This window comes from Pseudorca crassidens, chromosome 10 (genome assembly GCF_039906515.1).
Source record: "Pseudorca crassidens isolate mPseCra1 chromosome 10, mPseCra1.hap1, whole genome shotgun sequence".
Taxonomy (NCBI): Eukaryota; Metazoa; Chordata; class Mammalia; order Artiodactyla; family Delphinidae; genus Pseudorca; species Pseudorca crassidens.
In genome coordinates this window covers 66535638-66556033 of record NC_090305.1, presented here as the reverse complement: position 1 = coordinate 66556033, position 20396 = coordinate 66535638, and the positions used below count along the sequence as shown (strand labels likewise).

At 57.2% G+C, this 20396-nt stretch overlaps 2 protein-coding genes and 1 long non-coding RNA gene across 4 annotated transcripts; 2 read left to right on the top strand and 1 right to left on the bottom strand.

Moving 5' to 3' along the window:
• The first annotated feature begins 103 nt into the window (after positions 1-103).
• PRSS50 (serine protease 50) lies at positions 104-11308 on the top strand. Its single transcript, XM_067754137.1, is given in 6 exon segments — positions 104-529; positions 532-570; positions 1885-2045; positions 3031-3314; positions 4560-4723; positions 11155-11308. Coding segments are annotated over 6 exon segments (1185 nt in total). The 3' UTR covers positions 11266-11308.
• Positions 6761-15682, bottom strand: TMIE (transmembrane inner ear). 2 transcript variants are annotated; one of them, XM_067754139.1, is made up of 4 exons: positions 15099-15682; positions 11780-11897; positions 8368-8517; positions 6761-8063 (listed from the first exon to the last, which is right to left on the bottom strand). In XM_067754139.1, the coding sequence occupies exons 1-4, from the start codon at positions 15192-15194 to the stop codon at positions 7963-7965; spliced, it is 465 nt and encodes a 154-aa protein (XP_067610240.1). In that variant the 5' UTR covers positions 15195-15682; the 3' UTR covers positions 6761-7962. The 2 variants fall into 2 exon arrangements, with proteins under 2 accessions (XP_067610240.1, XP_067610239.1); XM_067754138.1 differs by lacking the exon at positions 15099-15682 and having other exon boundaries at positions 11780-12014.
• On the top strand, positions 11326-20377 carry LOC137232360 (uncharacterized). The gene is made up of 3 exons (XR_010946996.1): positions 11326-12973; positions 18547-18732; positions 20227-20377. It is a non-coding gene; the product is annotated as an uncharacterized lncRNA (long non-coding RNA).
• Positions 20378-20396: the final 19 nt, after the last annotated feature.

Genomic DNA, 20396 nt, shown 5'->3' with positions numbered 1-20396 from the left:
GACACCAGGAGCACCATCGCGGGGGGGCCACTGGGGGGCGCCGCGCGGACGGGGTCGGGAGCACCCGCGCCCACCACACCAAAGAAGCTGCCGCTGGCTGCCAATGGGGGGCGCCGTCGTGGGGCCAGCCCCGGGAGCGGCATCGCAAGAGGAGCGCTGAGGCTTATTCGCTGCTTCTCGGGGATGGAGCTCTGGTGTGGGGCGCTGGCCGGCTGGCGCAGTCCCCCGCAGCCCCCGAACGTCCGCCCTTGCCCACGCCGGGCTCCTGCTGATGCTACTGCTGTTACTGCTGCTGCTGCTGCGGCCTGCGAGTGCCGCCCCTCCGCTCCTCCCACAGGCCTGGCCTCCACCTCTGATCCTCTGCGTCCTTCCACAGGTTGCTTGGGCGCTGGCAAAGTGCCGGGGGCACTGTCCACGGATGCCCCCACCGACCTTGACGCCCCCTGTGCCCCCAGTACCACCTGTCCCTCAGGCGGACGTCGCTTCCCCCGGCAGGCTGCCACTAGCCAGCCGCCCAGGACCCTGCAGTATACTCTGCTTCTAAAGCCGACGTGGATGAGTTCCTTTCCCGTGAGTACTGGGAGGAGGGTGCCCAAGCAGCCTGAGGACCTTAAGGGGCAGCGGAAGAAGGGGCACGGAGAGTGAGAGGGGACCTTCCTTTTACCAGTGCTTATTGAGCACCTGTTGTGGGCCAGGCCTCCCATGCTGTCGAGGTAGGAGGCAAGGAAGGTGGGGGGAGCCTGGGGTGTGCTCATGTCCTGCCTCCCTGATGGTCTATGGGGACAGCACCTCTCCATCCGGCCCAGTCCCTGATCCAGGCTCCCAGCCAAGGCCTTAGGGGGTCTCCAGCATGGCTTCAGGGAGCCTTCCCTTGTGTGTCTCGGGGCACACCCACAAGGCATTCTCTCCATCAGTGGCTTCCAAGCATGTTGAAGTAAGACCCACATAAGAAATACTTCTCATCCTGGAACTGAGTGCACAGAATTTAACTGTCGCAGAAAGTCACACACAGGACCCAGCTGCACCCTGCTGTGCTATTCTCTCTCCTGCGTTAGCCTTTACAGCCGCTGGTGACAGCCCACTTACATTGATCTCACGATCCTCTAGTCCATTTGGAACACGTAGGAGCGGGACTGCTGTGGTGTTAGATATGTGCATCTTCAGTTTAAAGAACTTTTTCTGTAAAATCTTTTCCAGGGTGACTGCACCCATTGACCTTCCCTCCAGCAGTGAGTGAACAGTCTGGGGCCCTGCTCCTCACCAACACTTGTTATCAGGGATATTTAGTTTTGCCTGGCAGGTGGTGGTGAGCAGAACCTCACTGTGACTTAAGTCCACACTTCCCTGAGGACTAATGGGGCTGAAGAGCTTCTGCATTTGTTTGCTATTGGGGTTTCGTCCTCAGATGTATGTGTTCTTGCACACTACCCATTTTTCTCTTAGGTCACCTGCCTTTCTCTCACTGAATCACAGGAGAAGGATCCTAGAGGAGGGGGAGGGGTCTTCCTTGGCTGAAGTAAGGGAACCAGATGGAAACACAGATGGGTTTGTGAAGGGCCTGGCCAGAGCTGATGTCTGCTTGACCAGGACAAAGGAGCTAGTGGCGCACCAGGCTGGTCAGCTGGGAACGCCCTGGGGCCTAAGCTGTGGGACCAGAGAGAGGGATACCTGGGGAGTGCTGAGGCCCTTCTGAGGCTGGAGACCCCAGTCCTCATGTGAACAACATCATTATGTGATGACCAATGAAGAAGGAGAATCATTGGATGGGTGCAGGCCATCTAGAGAGGTGGGAGATCAGGCTGAGGGGAGGAGGAGGGAGAGGTGCTGTGGGATGTAGCTGGAAGGGCCCATTTGTTATCAGGCTCCTTTCGTTTTCCTCCTTAGCCTGTGGCTTCTCCTATGAGCGGGACACCACCCTCAGGGATCCGGAGGCCATGGCTCGGCGGTGACCGTGGATGGTCAGTGTGCGGGCCAATGGCACATATCTGTGCAGGCACCCTCATTGCCTCCGAGTGGGTGCTGACCGTGGCCCACTGCATGATCCAGTGAGTCGGGGCCTAGATGGATGGGTGGAAAGTCATTGGAGCCACCAGGGCCCCAGTCATCTTGCCAGCTGGCCCATCAGTGGCAGACACCATAGTCCTAGCCCCACCTCACCCTAGCTCTGAGCAGGTGGGGGATGAGTCCTGCAGATTCCTTCCTGGGAGCCGGGGGTTTCCTCCCCTCACCTGGCCCCCTCCAGTCCTGTGCAGTCATTCCATAGATAGGAAACGGAGGCTTGCAGCCACTGTCTAGGCCTCCTTCCTCCTATCCGCAGAAAGAATGTCCTAATTCTTCTGCTCCACACCCTTTGTTTCACTTACTCATTCCTTCCTTCATTCAGCCAACAGCCTTGGCACTCTTTGAAGCCAGGCCTGGCCTGGGCACTGGGGGCAGAAAAGGGCTGCACCACTCCTCTCAGGTTGCTGGGGAAGACAGACAAGAAGATAGATGCTCACAGGGGAGTCTGGTCAGGGTGGGAATGAGAGAGTGGGCATGCCCATGTTCTGGGGCCAGGGAGCGGCCTGAGGGTCACATCTGGCCATGAGGGCTGACCAGTGGAGAAGCGAGCTCCAAGCCTAAGGGACACGCTGAGAAAGTAGGCTGGAGGGCAAGGCAGCGCTGATTGCACAAGGTCTCTGTCACTTCCAGGGCCCAGCATGGGATGCTGGACAGAGTCCAGAGTTTGGAGCCAGAGAAAACTGGGTCCACGTCCCAGCTCCACACTTCTTAGCTGTGTAGCCTTGAGTCAGTCACTTGAGCCCCATTTTCCCTCTCCATAAAATGACGGGTTGTTGTGAGGACTGGACCACACAGTGTGTGTGCAGGGCCCCCTTCACATCTGTTGTGAGGAGTGGGCTCTGGGGCTTGAAGCAGGTGGGTGGCCTACCTGGATTTGCTCAGGGTGCAACAGTGTGGCGGAGGGAAGGGGGTGCAGGCTGGGGTGGGGTTCTTGGAGCTGATGGAGGACTCTCCTTGCTGTTCCCCTAGGAGTGATGTTACCTATTCAGTGTGGGTGGGGAGTCCATGGGTTGACCAGATATCCAAGTCTACTGTCGACGTCCTGGCGCAGCATGTCATCGTGAACAGCCATTATCGGTCCCATCGGTACTGGTCCGGGGTCGGCCGGGCCAATGACATTGCCCTCCTTAAGCTTGAGCGGCCACTCAACTACAACAAGTATGTCTGGCCCATCTGCCTGCCTGGCTTGGACTCTGCGCTAAAGGACCACGCCCTCTGCACTGTGACAGGCTGGGGACTCCCCAGGGTTGATGGTGAGTCGGAGCCTCCCCACAGCAGGGTGGGTGGTGTGGGAGAGGACCTGGGTGCAGGCCAGGGTCTACCGTGGGCAGATATTTCTGAGACACCTCCCCCAGGGACCCCATCCCCACCCCCATCAGGCTCTCATCTCTGAGGTCTCTTTCCCTTTGAGGGTCTCAGCAGTGAATGTATCATGGCCATTTAGGCCTTAGGGGACCCAGATTGCCCTTGAACCCTCAGACCCAGGCCAGGGTTGTAAATAGGACTTCCTTGAAGGTAGAGGGGGCACAGAGTAGTATCTTGCTGTCTGCACACAATCCCAGGGCATCCGTGTCTTGAAGCAGAACAGCCAAGGTGAGAGGAGCAGGATTCTGTGTCTGTAAAAGGCTCCCCAGAAGATCCCATGTGGCTGGCTAAGGGCAATCTGCACCCAGAAGGTGGGAGTCACTGAGGGTCCACTCATGACTCCCTCCTGCAGCAGTGGCCCTCAATCCCTCATCATCCCAATTTAGGAGCCCGAAGGGCAGGACGGGAGTGTTGTCCCAGGGCCGTCCAAGGGACCATTTCCTTATGAGCCCTAGGAATGTCCATTTCCTTCAGGGAACCCCTATTCTTTTCCCACAAGAGAGGCGCCCTTCCTTGTGGCCTCACAGAGCCAGCTTGCCTGAAAGCACCCACAGGGTCTCCAGCCTAGGGTGGGGTGGCTTTTTGTCATGCCTTCCATGGCCTATCTGAGGAATGGCTGGGAATGGTTGGAAGTCACCTGTCCCCTAGGAGCTCAGACTAGGGACAGAGATACAATTGAGAGAACAGGGAGGGGAGTAAAGAGTGCCTGAGACCCACGGAGGGGAGTCTAGGGAAGCTTAGAGAAGGAAGTAGGCCTTTGGGGAAAGCTTGAAGAAAAGGCAGGATTTGGACCTTAGATGGGCCTGGTAGGCTTTGGGGATAGAAGGAACACAAGAGCCAAGATGCTGAGATCAGAATGGACTCAATGGATAGTACTCTGCAGGATGTGAGACCAGGTCCAACAAGGCCAGATCATGGGTAGCCTGCTCCCAAGGTCTCTATGTCAAGGGGCCCTTGGGAGGCATCAACTGGAGTGGTGGGTGGCCTATGCCTGGAGAGATCTCCAGAGCTGCTGTGTGGCAAGGAGAAGGGGCTAGAGGAGTGGCGAAGAACAAAGGGAAGATGGACACAAAGCTGGCGGCAGTGGGCAGGAGCGAAACCGCCAAGCCTGAATGGGGGCCCCTGTCCCACAGGTGTGTGGCCCCAGTTCAGGACCATCCAGGATAAGGAAGTCACTATCCTAAACAGCACGGAGTGTGAAAGCCTCTACCACAGGTTCTCCAAAATCCCCTCTGATTCAGATCATCAACTCCCAGGTGATTTCTGCAAAGGACGTCAACAGGAACAGTTGTGCTATGTGAGCATCTCTCCCCCTTGCTCACTTGCCTCCAAGGGCACCTGGCCAGGAATGGGGCTGGGGGAACAGGGAAGCCAGGACCTGCGGGGAGGTGGGGAAGGGGATGGGGATGAGCAGGGCTGACTGAGGGGGAAGATAGGAAGATGGGGGAGGGGAGACTTGATGAGGAATGGAGATTGGGAGGAAAGAGATGAAGGTTGGGGTGAGAGAGATGGGCAGAGGGGATGGAGGTTGGAGATGAGGGAGAAGAATGGGAGGCAGTGGGAAGATGGAGGGTGGGTATTAAAGAGATGGGGGATGGAGAACTGGCAAGAGAGAGATGGGAGGTGGAGCCCTTTGAGGAAGGTCTCCTGGGTCAGGACCTCAAGGGCACCCCCTCAGCTATGTGACACTCGGGGGCTGCAGGGAAGGTCTGATGTGAGGGCACCCTGCTTCTTCCTGAGCTGGATTAAGTCTCCCTTGGACTACATCTGGCCTCCTTTTTTTGTTTCCCCCACCCCTCCCCACAAGAGATAAGTGGTGAGCCCTTGGCCTGTCCTGTGGAGAGCATATGGTACCTGGTGGGAATGGTGAGCTGGGGCCCAGGCTGCAAGAAGAGCAAGGCCCTGCCCATCTACCTACACATCTCCTCCTGCCAGTAGTGGGAACGCCTCAATGGGCAGACGCTGCCAGCCCCATCCAGGGCCCTGCTCCTGGCACTCCTGCTGCCCCTCAACCTCCTCGCTGTCCTCTGACACTCGTGCCGTTGTCTCTGGGTGCACCCTCCCTTGCCCAGGCCCCTCCTCACCCTCTGTGCAGCTCTCACAGCCTCATAAGGCAGGGCAGAGACTAGGTGCTCAATTAAATGTTTCTCTTCCCCATGCTTCCTCCTTCCTGGGCCTGCTCCAGTGGGAGATGAGAAAACCAGACAGGGGTGGGATGGGCAGTTTATACTGAAAAGTACAGAGCCCCAGGATCCGCCTCCATCCAAAGGTTCAGGGTGGCTACCACAGAAGGTGGAGGGAGTGTGTAGGGATGATATTGGGGTCCGATGATGGAGGGCCTAGATACTGGGGTCAGATGATGGAGAGTCAGGCTGAAGCTGGAGCTGCCAGGACGCAATGTGAGGCTGGGAATAAGGGTGCAGCTCTGTCTGGGCTGGGGAGGTAAGTGTGTTCTCCTTGACTTTGGCCCATCTTCTGGCCGGTGGCTGGAACATACCCTGTTTTTGCCCTGAAGCACTGTAGTGGACTTTGACCTTCCAGCCCTGTCCCCTGTCTGGAGGCTGGGGCAGATGCCCACTGGGATCAGATATTATCCCCACCATCATCAGACATGCCTGTCCATAAAGGGCTAGTGGAGGCCCAGGTCAGAGGTCAGGGAGGCAGCTGGCAGGGCAGATGTAGCCCGGGCCTGGACTTACCCCAGGCATTACCAGCTGCTTCTCTGACTTATAGTGGCTCCTGCTCCTCTGGGCTTCTGCTGCCCAGCCAACAGGAGGGCTCTGGCTTGTATGAGTAGAATGATCTTTGCCACAGCCATATGTATGAGAAGCCCATAGGCTGGAGCCCAAGGGCAGAGTCAGGGTTCCCACTTGGTGGCGCAGTGAGTACTCAGCTTCCACAGCAGGGCCTTCTGTAATCTCTCTGCTCCCTCATGGCTGTAAGACCCCATGCTCCTTCCCCCATGCCAGCCTGGTTCCCTCTTCTTGTGTAATAATGGTCCAGGTCCAGATCAGAATCCAGGTTTGACTCCTCTGTGTCCCAAGCACCCACTTATTGAAACCCAGGGTGTGGAGCAGAGGCAAGTGGAGAGCAGGCAGCTTCCTCCCTGGTCCTGCTGCCCTGCCTCAGGGCTAGGCCCCACTGGCTGCAGCTGACCCTCTGCCTCTTGGCCACCACCTCTCCCTCCAGCTCATCTGAATTCAGGCTGGGAGAAAAGTCAGGAGAGGGAACGTCAGCCTGGCCTACACCACCTATCATCGATCACTGCATCACCCTCCACATAAGTGCTCCAGGGATGGGGCATCCTGAGGGGTCATCTCAGGTCACTCGGGTATGAGAAGGCACTCAGCTTTATTTACAAATCTCTGCAGGCTGCAGAGTCAGCGTCAGCTTTGCCAGCAGCTCCCCCTGGCTCGGAGATCTCCGGTGTCTCCTTAGTCTCCAGGCCCAGGTCTGAGTACCTCAGTGGATGTTCGCTGCCATCTAGAAACCCTTCTCTGCATCTCCCCTCCCCAAGGATTCAGTCCCCAGGTCAAGTTTGAGCCTTCACCTTCTGGCTAGCAGTGCTTCTTTTAGGCACCGTTGTTAAGAATGGAAGAGGAAGCTCTGGGCTGTTATATTCAGCACGTGGAAGGCTGGTTGCTACCTCAATCCCTAACTGCCCTCTGCGGTGATCTCCTGGGGTGCTGACACCTGCTACCACAGCTGAGCCTAGAAAGGGCCAGCAGAAAAACCCAAAGTCCCCCTTGGCTTCTCAAATTTTCCCTGTATTCCCAAGATGGGGCCCTTCTCTCTCTGGCCCACTGGCCTCAGCCTTCTGCACCCCTGCAGCCCCTAGCCCTGAGCCCATGGGCCTCATGCTAGGCCCTCCAGCAGCCTCAGCTGCATCACAGCATGTAAGACAAGTGTACCCATTGCTTAGAGCTCGGTATCTGCTATGCTGGGGGTTCTGCTTCTGGTCTCCCTCTGCTCACTGCCCTGGGACAGAACCCCTGCCAGGCTTGGGGCAGCCCCCTCATCACCAGAGCTGCTATCCAGCTAAGTTCGAGAACCTTCTGCTGCCCCTGCTTCCCCCAGTGACCCTCTCTCTCCTCATGGCCAGCCTGGTGTGGCCTCATATCTAGCCCATCCGGGTCAGCCATCCCCTTCCAGAAGGAAACCCACATCCCATTACCCCTTTAGCCACTGCTGTGCCTGGCAGAAGAGGGGACAGAGGCATGTATGGGTGGGTAGAGGCCACTTTGGGTCTACAGAGGGACAGTGGCCCAAGACCACCTCTGCTGAGTGGCCACTTGGATGGGGTGACAGGAGTGGAGTCCAGGCTGGGAGGCAGCACACCTAGTGAAGTCATATCCTTGCCCCAGTAGGCTCTAGGACAGGGTCCTGGGCCTCAGCAACCCCCTCTGAGCAGGGAGAGGGTGTTCTGCAACCTCTATGGTCCATGTATGAGCTTGGAGTCTAAGATGTCCGGACTCTGGCCAGGACTATGAGCCCCAGGGCCAGCTAGCCCCAGCCTCCACCTCCAGGAAGCTCTCTTCATTTCTCTTCTTTCTTCTTCTTGGCCTCATTCTTCTCATCCTCCTCTACCTTGATGGCCACTGTATCCACACTGTCCTTCTTCTTCTTCTTCTTATCACCTGTGGAGCAGAGGAAAAAGGGTGCAACAGGAGTGAGACAGGGTCCTAGGGCCTGCACCAGAGCCTCCCAGTCCAGCCCTTCATTCCTTCTTCCTTCCAAACCTCTCCTACCTGCAGAATAGCTCCTTGTTTTCCCTGCCTCACTCTGACCCATTTCTTTGCTCTGGTCTCCAAAAACAGGGCTGGGTCCCCTCCCTGAACCAGGTGGAGGGGAGGAATAGGGCAACTCTGGGTGGCAGGATGGAGGAACTGGCCAGTGTGGCAGAGTCGGAGGGTGGCGGGGCTGGGGGCCAGGCCTGCTCACCTCCAGGGACTTCTGTGAGCTCATCGAGGGGTGGCACAGTCTCTAGTTTGTCCGTGTATATCTTGGCTGCCTTTCGCTGTAGGTACCGGGCTTCAATCTCCTTCCGGGTCCGTGGCACGCGGCAGTTGAAGACACAGCAAAGAGTGATAACTACGGGGAAACAGAGCAGGCTTGGCAAGGGCCAGAGCTCAGACACCCCAGGAATGGTTCCCAAATTTCAGGCCTGTCTCCATCTACCTATGTGTGTCCCACCCAAGAGACCCTCTCAGGAGGCTCCACATTTTGACAAAACCCCTGTGGGCCCTGGGATTTTCAAAATATCTTTCCTGAGCCGGGCTGGCTTCACATAGTAGGCCCACTTTCAGGAGGGCCTTGTGCTTGGTTTGTTATTCTGCTGTCACTTCCTTGAAATTCTTAATGATTTTTGAACAGAGGGGCTCACAATTTCATTTTGCACTGGCCCCGTATATTGTGTTACCAGTCCTGGTTCTGGTGGGTCTTTCTGACTAGACTGAGAGGTCCTGGAGGGCAGGCAGTGGGCTGGACCATGACTCAAGCTACAGCCTCCTGGAGGGTGTCCTGTGCTTCTAACCCAGGCCTCTGGGCTCCTGTGCATCCTAGTTTTTCCTCCCCAGGCTCCTGAGAGCACCTCAGACCCTGGAGGACATGGCTGCATCCTCCTCAACCTCCCTGAGGAGAAGCCAGGGCTGCTCCTGGCTGTGAGAGCGTGAAAGAGGGCACAGACCTTGCCCCGGCGCGTTCACCTTAGACAGGGTTATTCCAGGAGTGGTTTTCTGGCTCAGGGCAGCTGTGCCCATGCAAGCTGGCCAGGGCATGGAGCTGGCCTGTCTAGGGATGGGCAGGGCAGGGCTGCCAGGACCCGGCTGGACTGAGTTTATTTTTCTAAGGCCCCTACAGTCTGACCACCTTGGCCCCAGCCTCAGGGGAGGGGATGGAGCTGCTTCCTATTATAAATCAGATGACCAGACATAACTTCCTGACAGACTCCTAGGGGCAGGAGGGCCAGGCAGACAAGTCAGGCCTATTTTGGGGAAGATAGATCAGACCCATGTGGCCTGGGCTGGAGCACCCCTTGGGGTCATCTTGTGCAACCCCTTCAGCCAATGTTGTGGTCCCACTGAGTCTCCCCCAGACTCACAGAATGAGAGAAAACAAATGAATGAGATGGTTTCAAAGCCTTTGTGGCTGAGGACAGGACTGGACTCCTGAATAAATGGATGGGGTGTCAACAGCATCCAGGAACACATGGTGGGGGGTTAGTTGTGCAAGGGTCCCAGCAGTAGGTCTGCCTTTCTTACCCAAAAACCTGGGTTCTGGTCCTCTCCAGACCCCTGTATGCCAGAGGTCCAAGGTTGGACCTCCACCCTACTGGCTTGGACCACCTCTTCCAGCTACCCCACCAGGTGCCTCCTCAGGACCATGCCCATGCTCTCTGCAAAGGCTGGAGGCCTGGGCTTTAAAGGGAGCTCAGCCACAGCTATTGGCAGTCAGAGCAGGACTCCAGCACCGCCCCTCACTCCAGGCCTGCCCCACCCAGCCTGGCCTGTTTGCTTCTCTTCAAAGAGGAGAGAAACAAAGTTCCTTGGATCGAGTTCCAGGCCCAGGCAGGGGCTTGGGATAGGAGTCCCCAGGCTGGAGGGGACCCCGAAGAGGTACCCCATCCAACTCCAGCTCTCTCCACAAGGTTCTGGGGGTGATGCTCCACAAACAGCTGTACCACCTAGGCCCAAGCAGACAGGGAAGTGGGAAAGATGTTTCCTCCCCAAGAGATGGCGTTCCCTACTCCCTAGAGCCCTGAATAGAGGGTAACAAATGCTAAACTGTTGCTCAGAGGCCTTTGGGACTATCCCTTACCTTTCTCTAGGAAATGGGTTTAGGAGAGGAAGTCAGTCTGTGTGGTTGAGGTCCAAGTGCCTTTTTGGGCCTGACACTGCAACTTTCCTATGTGGCCCCAGGTACTTCTACCATCTAGGGCCAAGCAGAGCCCTGGAGAAACCATTGTGTGTCTTGAGGCCCCATGGTGCCCTCATCCCTGCTTCTTGGGGTGCCCCAGAGCTGCTCCTTGGACCTGCACCCTGGATTGCTCCTGTGGCCCCTGCAGGGCAGATACCTCCCCCAACCCTGCCTCTTGGTACTGGGGGTTATTCCCCTCTCTGGACACATGAGCTGGGGCTGCAGCCACAGCTGTTTCTCTGTGGGGCCTCCACTCAGAAGCCTGACTGATCATTGGCCGTGGCTAGGAACAAAATGCAGGCTCTTGCTCCCACTCCAGCCGGGAAGACATGGGGGCGTGGAAGGGCACTTCTGGTGCCAGGAGAAGCACATGCAAATTAGAGGTCCTTGCCTCCCCTGGAGCCCCCGCATCTGGATGGGCCCTTCTGGTCAGCCCTGCCCCCAGGCTAGCTCCAGCTAGGACTTAAATGCTCCTTTAGCCCCTGACCCGGGTGCACTCAGTAAACGTCTTATGGGGGTTATCTGAGACCTGTGTGGAGACCATTTCCTTGCACCTCTGCCCACACTGTACCTCTGCCTGTAATGCCTTTCCAGCTGCCTAACACAAAACCACTCATCCATCCTACCTATCTACAGCTTGGAGGACCCCTCCTCCATGAACTCTTCGCTGGGGGAGTGTGTTTTCTTTCTCTTTACTGCCTGTGCCCCACTCCTCCCTTTGGCCTGTAGGAACCTCTGTCAGACTCTGCTGTGTACCCTGGCGGCCTCTGCCATCCAGTCGGCGTTTCTCGGCCCCCTTTTCCCCAACTCCAGACCCCAACTCTGGAAGGACAACTGAAGGGAGCATGCCAAACCGGCTTCTGTTGCGACTTCGCATCAAGCAACTCCCAGGTCCGAGAGAGGAAGGGGGTCTCCTCCTTTTGACTGAGGTAGGTGAGTCGTTCCAGGGAAATGGTATTTGACAGTGCAGGGTTTGCAGCCTGGGAGCCACATTTGCTGGGTGTCTGGGGAGCCTTTGGGCTGAGCTGCAGCCAAGGGTGGCCTTGCTGGGGCCCCTGGGTGTGGGTGTTTTAAGCTGGCCAAACTGCAGAAAAAGCATGAGGAGGCCAACGATAGGGAAAAATGACACGTCTTCGTCCTGGTTCAGTGGAGTCCCCTGTAATTACCATAATTGCCGTGTGGCTGCATCGCCGGTCGGGCAGAATACTTCAGGTCACCACCGGCCTGTCAGCCCTCCACAGGGACTTTATGTGGATCAGGAGGTGCCAGAAACCACAGCGGGCCTCCTGTGGGCGCCTGGCCTGCCTGCACTGCCCGGAATTGCTGCTCTGAGCCCCTGGGGGTGGAGCGGGGGGGTGGAGGGGTGATGAGGCGGTGCCGGGCTCCTGCTGTGTTGTGGCAGCGGCAGGGGGCGGTGATGGGGGGAGCAGCTACTCACTGATGGACAACACGAAGAGCGAGAAGATGCCCACCACGTGCCACAGGCGCATATCCCAGAACACCACCGTCTCCTTGGTCAGCGGGGGCGGCTTGGGCTTGGGTGGGGCCGTGCTGGGCTGTGGGTCAGGAGAGAGTGGAATGAGCCAGGCAGAGGCCAGGGGCTGGGACGGGGCCGAGAGAGGCCCAGGTCTCAGCAAGCACTCACTCAGTCCTAACATTTCAGAATCTCCTAGAAGCAAGTGTCTTAGACGTTCATAAACAATGCCTCAGACCTTGGGAGGTTCCAGATTTAGAACGGGAAGAGGGTAAAGCCCCAGAACCATGGAGCTGGGAACTTGGAGTGCAAGGGTTGATGCTTGAGGAAACCAAAGCCCAAGGGGCAAAGGTGGATGGCTTGTCCCAGTCAGGTTCAAGGGCCCTTCTCTCCTCCTGCTCTGGCCCTGGGCTCCTCCACACTGGCAGATGGGGTCTCAGGACCAAGGCCAGAGACAAGGCCTTGTCTCTGTGGGACTTTGTTCACATGTACCTCCAGTGTGGGGTGGGGTGTGGAACTGGAGTCAGGGCTCCGTGACTCTGTTACTTGACCAGGACTCCCACCAGGTGGCCTCAGCAGTCACCTGTCCTACCTGAGTCACCGCCTCTGACCAGGCTAGGCCAGAATCCTCACAAAACGGGTCTAGATAATATGTCTGAAGTGCAGTAGCGACACCTGGAGGCCAAAAGCTGTAAGCACGGCTGGAGCAATCGTGAGCAGAGCACAGCGCGCCACTTCCCACCTTCCCAGTAGGACACCACCCTGTCCTGGGAGTCTGAGGGGACATGGCCCTGCTCTGGTGGGTGGGAGCAAGACCTATACATGACCTGTGGGGCTGAGAGGGATATGACCCTATCTCTGTCACCAAGTTTGGCTGAGGGGTGTGGATGGGGGTTAGTACTTGGAGGGAGAGGGGATTCTGGGGCATCTGTGCAGTGCCTTGTCCCCTGATTAACCAAATAAGGACAGACATGAGGAGTCTCTTCCAGCTCTCTGGGAAGGAAAAGCAACCCGCAGCTCAACCATCTGTCCAGTCTTTCCTCTGGTGCATAAGCATGGATGGGGCACCTACCAAAAGCCAGGTACTTCTTCATCTAATGGACACCACCCTTCAGCATGTATTGGGGACACTTGGAGAGGATCAGCAACCTGTCCCAGGTAACCCAGAGGATCTGTGTGCCCAGGAGTGGTACATGATTCCTGGCTCTTCTCTTAACCAAGGCAAACTGGGGTAGGAGACTTCTTTTCTCTAGGCCTCGGTTTCTCCATCTGAGTGGGATGGTTCCAGCAGTGTCTGGGAAGCTCTCTACACAACCTGAGTGGTAAAACTGACAAGATATCCTTCCTCAGCATCATCCCAGGGGCCTGGACCCATTTGCGGGCTCAGACACATGTCTGTGGGGTCTGGCCCATGTGTGTGGGGTTGGGGCACACATATGGGGTTAGGGCTGGGCACTGTGGGTATAGGGCACGTGCGGTTGGATACACATGCATGTGGTTGGGCACCCATCTGTAGAGTCAGGGCCAAGGTCTGGGCAGTGGCAGGGTTCCCTGAAACTAAGGCTCAGTGTGTTAGCCCAGTTGGGTTATATAACTGGAAGATTCTGAGGGCCACGGTAAAGGTCTCAGATTCAGAGCCTGGGCAGCCAAGAGCTCACTTCTTACACATTCTTGTTCCAGCTTTGTTCAAGACACCCTGATAGGGGTCTTGGGTAGAGGGAAACAGGTAACAGTTGGGCATCTCTTTGTGGGCACTGCTAGGGGTCTGAACTCAAGCTTGGAGGCCTGGCCTCCAACAGAACCTCACAGGCTGATGGAGGGTGATACCTGTGGGTGGGGTGGGTGGTGCCATGGACCCTAGCCCTGCTCATCTTTCTGGTGCTTCCCTGGATCGCCTGGACTCAGCCAGGGCCTCGTTCAGGCTGTAGGCAGATGGCAGGCAGATGGACTTGAAATGCAGTTTCCCTTGATGGGCTGGGAGAAGATGTTTTCCTGGGGGCTGAGGGAAGAATCCTTGGCTCAGAAGTGAGTTGACCCCCACGCTCAGGCTTCTCCTACAGCCAGACCAGCTCAGTTTCTGCGCCTGAGGCCTCAGGGCAGCTGGTGAGGGGACCAAGTACACTCCATGGGGCTCAAGCCAGCCTGGCTCCCCTTACAGGGACACTAGAGCTGACATCTGACTCCAGCCTAGCCTTCTGATCACACCCCCTGGTCAGCAGCAGGAACAGGGGGTGCAGGGCTCTGTCTCCATGTACCTCAGACCCACCAGTTCAGGGCTGTGTCCCCTCAGACCCCACGGAACAAGTGCCCTGTTCTCCCTCTCCCATCTTGTCCCGCAGCACCTGCCCCTTGAGGGCTCTCCTGGGTGCTTGGCTGTCTCTTACACTTCTGTTTCCCTGCTGTCTCCACTCTGCCACTGCCTACAAGGCTCTGACCCCACTCCTCCCTTGTCCTGCCTCTTGGGCCTTCTCCCTCCAGCCTAATGCTCCAGAATTTTGGGTCTGGTCAGCCTCTTTGACTCCCCTTCCTGGCTTAGCAGGAATGGGGTACAGAGGGGCCAGCCAAGGAGGCTGCAGATGGCCCCCACCCTTCCCTCCCTGGCCCCAGCCAGGCTCCTGGCCAACCCCCCAGCCGTCCTCCTCACCTCTTCCCGGGCGATCTTAGCAGCTCCTTACAGTTCTCCCAACTGTGTGCCCTCTTCTGATTTATTCTCCTTCCAAACCAGGACTCATGACTCTTGCCCGCTCAGAAACGTTTGCTAGCTCCCAGTTATCACCAGGACCAAGTGAGACCCTGAGTCCTTGGGCCCTGCCCTGCTTGCCCCTCCCCTCCAGGGCCTAGTGTGCAGCATGGAGTCTAACTCAACACATGGCTGCTCTAGGAAGGATGTCCTCACCCTCCTGCCTCCCACCCACCACCTTCGACCTCACTAGACCAAAGATTAGAATAGGGGCTGAGTGTCCCCCATCAGACACTCGCTGATGCCCGGCTGTATCTCCAATCAGACCGGGAATCCCTAAGGTCAGGGTGAGTCTCCCCCATCAGAATAATGTTCCTGAAATCAGAGGCTGTGCCCTCCCATCCGACCAAGGACACTAAGATTGGGGGCTGGGTCTCCTCCACAGCCTGGAAGCACGTGGGATAGAGCTGTGTCTCCCCATTAAGTCAGGTCCTCTAGGGCAAGAGGAAGGGAAAAATCAGCTGCTGGTCAGTAAGGCGCCCCCCAACCCTCTGCCTGGAGGGTGACAGCCACCCCGAGCCCCTCCGCGCCGCCCCGCCTCACCTCCACCAGCTGCCCGGCGACCCCCGCGAGGCAAACCCCCAGGGCGGCGCCGCCCAGCGCCCAGAGCGGCCCCGCGCCTAGCCGCTGCCCCGCCATCTTCGCGCGCTCCGCGCAGCTCGGCAGCAGGTCAAGGGGAGCCGAGGGATGCCTGCCGGGCCGCCTTGGCTCGGTGACTAACCCCCGGGCCAGCCGGCGCTCGGCGGTGGCGATCTGGTCTCAGGCAGGCTGCGAGTGGGCATCATTTATTCATTGTCGGTGTCTGGTTCCTGTGCTGCCCGCTCCCACACCACTCTGGGTGGAGGGCCCGCCCCGCTGCGGAGATCACACTCCAGACTCCGCACTCCCCTAACCCGACCGAGACCGACATAGGGCCGGGAGTGGGTGGGAGGGAGGGCAGGATGGGGTCAGGTCCTTGAACGACAGGTCCCACCTTCCCTTCCCCACTCCGGCCTCAGTTTATTCATTTGGGACAAAAGGGAGGGGCTGGAATCTGCTGATCTAGGAGGCCCTTCCCATTCTGACGTTCTGAATTTGAAAAACTGTACTGGACCCAGATTGGGGGTGTTGGGAATGGCATGGCAGGCAGGTTGCCATGGTGACAGGTGCTCGGGGATATCCTGCGCTTTCTGGGCTGGCTTCCTGCCCAGAGGCAGCTCTGGTCACCCTGGACACCAGAGCAGGGGGGAGGGAGAGGGGGAACAGGGGATGGCATGGTCAGAGTAGCCAGCTGCGGGTGTGATGGAAGGTTCCTGAAGGAGCCAGCATCTGTGACCCCACAGGACAGGGTGGGCTCCCCCTGGAAGGGCTGGAGGACCATGTTCTGCTTCTGATTGATCCTCAGCCTCTGCTCCAGCCTGAGCTCTGACTCTCACTCCAGTCTGAGCCATGACCCTGACCTCACACTGAACCTGGCTCACACTGCACTCTGGTCCTGACCTCAGAGTGAGCCTTGACAACCCAGGGACTGAGGGAGGGAGGCTCGGAGGAGCTGTGGAGACCTGGGGAGGACTTTGGAAGAGGAGTGGGGAGGCCTGCGATAGGGAGACTCCTCTGATCCATCCTCCCCCTCTCTCCTTTCCTTCCTTCCTTCCATTATTATTAATCTGAGAAGCAGCCCAGGTGTTGGACCCCTGCATTCCTCATCACCAAGGGCACCAGTGGAGACCTGTGCAGGCTGGGGTGCTTTGGGCCTTGGGCCTGCCCTCAGAACTGGGGACCCTGTAGATCCAGAGTCTTTTGCGTCTCCTGCCTGGTGGTGCCGTAGATGGGCAAGGACCAAGGCAGGCTGCAGCAGAGAGGAGGGGGCCAGCTGTGGATACCTACAGGCGTCAGGGCTAGGAGATGACAGGGCAGGCAGGAAAATGAGAAAACCACTGGCAAAGGACAGCTGGTCCATCGAGAAGACCCTTGACAGTGGGTGGCAGTCTGGGGACTGGGTGGGCTGGGCCACCCCACACTCCCCAGGCTTACCCTCGTCAGGCAATGGGGACTGGGTGGGCTGGGCCACCCCACACTCCCCAGGCTTGCCCTCGTCAGGCAAACCACTTGCTGCAGCTCTCTGCCCGCCATTTCTTCAGGCCATCTGTTAGGAGAGCCACACTGACCAGCCAGGGACAATGGGGTCAGAGAAGCCTGGCTGGACTGGGCTGAGGTTAGTGAGCCTGACAGTGGCCTTGAGTAAACCATTACTCCTCTCTGCTTTGATGTCCTCACCTATGGAATGCAGAGGGCAAGACTCTCATCACAGAGCTGATGGGAGGATTATATGATCTAACGATTATGGGAGTGATGAGTACAAGCTGGCTCTCCTTGATGGGACAGCTCAGCCCAGGAGGGGAGGGTGTCGTTGCTTCTTTCCAACCAAAAGGTAGGGAAAACCCAGTGAAGAAATCTGAAAGGGAATACAATCATGTGTGTCCGCAGTGTCCCCTGATGTGGCCTCTGCTCCAAGTGTGCTTTACCTCCCAGCAGGCTGTTGAACACAGCTGCAATGTCACTGTATGCTATTTATCATATACCTTTTTCCCAGAGCTTTTTCCCAATACAACATCCTAGATCCCCACATCCCCCAAACACAGTACTGTCATGCAGGCTTTGGAGTCAGACTGACTTAAAATAACAAGATGGCCCAAAAGGCTTAGTGCAGTTTTAAGCTTTAATCACCTCAGACGTATAAAACTGCAAACTTACAAGAGACACCATTTGAAAGTTTAATTATTTAAATTTCCTTTTTTGCCCTTTGGAGATGGCAAAACTTGACAGAAAAAAATTAAAGTTATCCAAAATTCATGATGAAATTAGCATAAAGAAAATATAAGGAATGAAACTTTCAAATTATGTTTCTTGTAAATTTGTAGTTTTATACTTTATAACTTATGAAGTTATTAAAGCTGAAAATGGAGACTTATGGGTCATGGTCATATTGACAGCTGTGAGCTCTTAGTGGGCTACTGAACCTCTCCAAGCTTCAATCCCTCATCTGTAAAATGGGTATAACTACAGTATCATGGCACCTGCACATTACAAGCCTTCAGTAAATGCAAGTCGTTATGATTATTGCTGTCACTGTTGTTAAAGGCAGTGTGAAATTACATTGTATGAAACCCAACTATACTTGGTTCATTCAGTTCCTTATTCTCGAATATTTGCGTGTTTCCAGTTTTCCAGTGTTAAACACCATAGTGAGAGGGACATCCTGAAAGCTAAAGCCTTTTCCACCTTTTTATTCCTCCCCCTGTTTACTTGTGAAGAATTGAGGCCCAGAGAGGTGTTGTGTCCTACCTAAGGTCACTCAGGAACTGGGGCCTCAAACTCAGTTTTCAGCTCCTAACCCAGAGCTCTGCTCACTGTCCAGTACTGTTTCTACTTCTTATGAGGGTCCCCATATATTCCTGCACCCCACTCCCAGTTGGGCCCATCAGGTCTGGGGTGGCGGAGCGCTGGACACCCATGCTCTCCAGCCTGGCTTCCCTGGAAGACAGTGTTCCCTCCACGCATGGTGGCATGAACGCTGGCCTGCAGAATCCTGTTTGTCCCTTGTGTATTATTTTTAGTTCCTTTGGGTTTCCTGTAGGGATCCAGTCCAGCCTCCAGGGCCTCTGGGCTGGAAGCTGTGGGCAGAGTCATTTGGCAGGGGCCAGGGGATCCTGTAGACATTCTCTTCTGGAGCCTGAAACCCCAGAGCTCAAGGTTCAGCTCTGGGGAAGCAGGGGGTAGGGAGCGAGGATCCCCCTAGTCACAGAGCCAGGCTGAGATCCAGTGCATCTTGGACTCAGCCTGGGCTGGGGTTGGGGGCTGGCTGGCCTAGGCCTGTGACACAGTGGCTGGGGCCTGTTGGGAGCTGGCAGTCTCTGACCTTGTTGGCCTCGGGCCTGGCCCAGAATAGCTCTGGGGCTGAGCTGGGCCTGGGTGAGACCTGTGTGTTCATCAGCATGTGTTTATGTCCCAGGGCACTCAAGTACGTGGGAATACACATGCACTCTGCACTGGCCTCTGCATGCCTGGGTCTCTCAGTGCGCACTCCATGGAGCAGTGTGAGTCTGCACACATGCACGTGTACAGAGCTGCCACCCAAGTTATGCAATATGGAGGCCCTGCCAGTGGGTTCAACAGCAGATGGGTCCGTGTGACACAGGTAAGTGTACACACCACCATATTCCTGTGACTGTGGAGTCATGTATGTGTGCAGGGGGTGTAGGAGAGGTGCAGGTGGGTGTGTGCACATCTGTGGTGGGGTTGGGTAAGGGCCCTGGGCTGTACTGCAGGGGGTCAAGGGCAGGTGGACCAAGTGGAGGCTGTCTTTTGGGCACTACCGGGCACTACAAATTACCAACAACGCTGGGAGAGAGGCTGGGCAGGTCATGCCCCATTTATCAGGTGTAAAACGGCTTGGCAATGGCTGTGACGCTACCCAGTGAGTGGGGAATGAGTGAGGGAAGACCAGCCCTCAGCCTTCCAATTCCCCTAGATGTGGCTGAACAGGAAATCTAGGCTCTGGGGAGGAAGTCAACAAGGCGCTTCTCTTCCTGCTTGAGCCCAGGCAGCACTGCCTTCCCTCAGCTACAGGTACAGATAAGGAAACTGAGGCCCAGAGAGGGGGAAGGGCTGGCCCAGAGACACCCAGCACAAGATTAGATCCCTCCTGCTCAGGGCCTGGCCTGCCTGCCCTGTTTGTTGCCAAGTGGTGGGAGCATACGCTCCTGGATCACCTTGCTCTCTCCACCTGTGGCTATGGGCACTCTTCAGCCCTTGGCCCTTCCTCCCAAGGCCCAGAGACCTCTTGTCTGCCCACCGCAATGTGCCAGGCCACTCACAAAACCGCCAAGACCCTGCTCATCTGTGAAGGAATGCTTGCAACCCGCCGTGTACTCCACTGGGGATCTCTCTTCAGCCTGGCAGGACGGGGCATGCCTCCCACCAGCTCAGACTTGAGTAGAGCATTGGTGGGCCATCCTTTCTGCATTTCCACTGCCTGTCTATGGATGGGGCCTTTCGGCCTCAGTGTTGTCAGCCGTGAAAGGGGAAGTGACGTGGGTCATTCCCTGGAATCCGCGTGCCTCAGTAAGTGAATGGAGAACCGGAGGCAGGCAGCAGACTCCTTTGTTACAGGCTTGAACCGTGGGCCCTCCCCCTGGCGGGAGGTCCGCTGGAACAAGGCTTCTCCGCCACCTTTGCCAAGGTCGGAGGCCCTGGCGCGCAGACAACCGCTGGCTTCACGCTCTACTGGGCCATGTTGAGACTCAGGAGTGCGGGCAGGGGACTTCCCCAAGGTCACTCAGGAGTGGCCGCTGGCCACGGACACCCTGCCCACCGCGGGTAGCCTCGGTTTACCCTACTCTCGGCCACAGGTTTCATGAACCCACCTGGTGCTCCTCTTGTGCCGGCCCCTGTGACTGGTGCGGGCGGAGGAAGGTTACCGGGCTCTACCTAGGCCTGCAGAGAGTCAGAATGAGGGCGGAAGGGAGGGGAGGGGAGAGGGATTGGAAAAGACCCCGCCGGGACGAGGAAACCAAGACTGCTTCCTAGACACACCCAGGCTCTCCTGGGCGTGAGCAAGAGCGTGTGCGTGTGTGTGTTGGGGGGAGCGAAGGGCGGGTCAAGCTCCCACCTCCTCTCCTCCTTCTCCCAGCCCCCCACCGTGTCCCAGGAGACTTCAGACCCCGGAAGACAGCAGACTGAGACTTCAGGAGAGCCCTAGTGCACGGGGCAGAGGGACGCCAAGCCCCGCCTACTTCCAGGCAGGCCCCCGCCCTTGACTCGGAGCGGTACCCGGAGGCGAGGCGGGGACGGGGGGGTGGG

Bases quoted from the DNA above. Each gene is read 5' to 3' on its own strand.
- TMIE (XM_067754138.1), bottom strand. From the start codon at position 11,999: ATGTTAGGACTGAGTGAGTGCTTGCTGAGACCTGGGCCTCTCTCGGCC. The intron at 8,518-11,779 runs GTGAGTAGCTGC...GTTTCCCCGTAG, and splicing joins GCTCTTCGTGTTGTCCATCA to TTATCACTCTTTGCTGTGTC. The intron at 8,064-8,367 runs GTGAGCAGGCCT...TCTGCTCCACAG, and splicing joins GCTCACAGAAGTCCCTGGAG to GTGATAAGAAGAAGAAGAAG.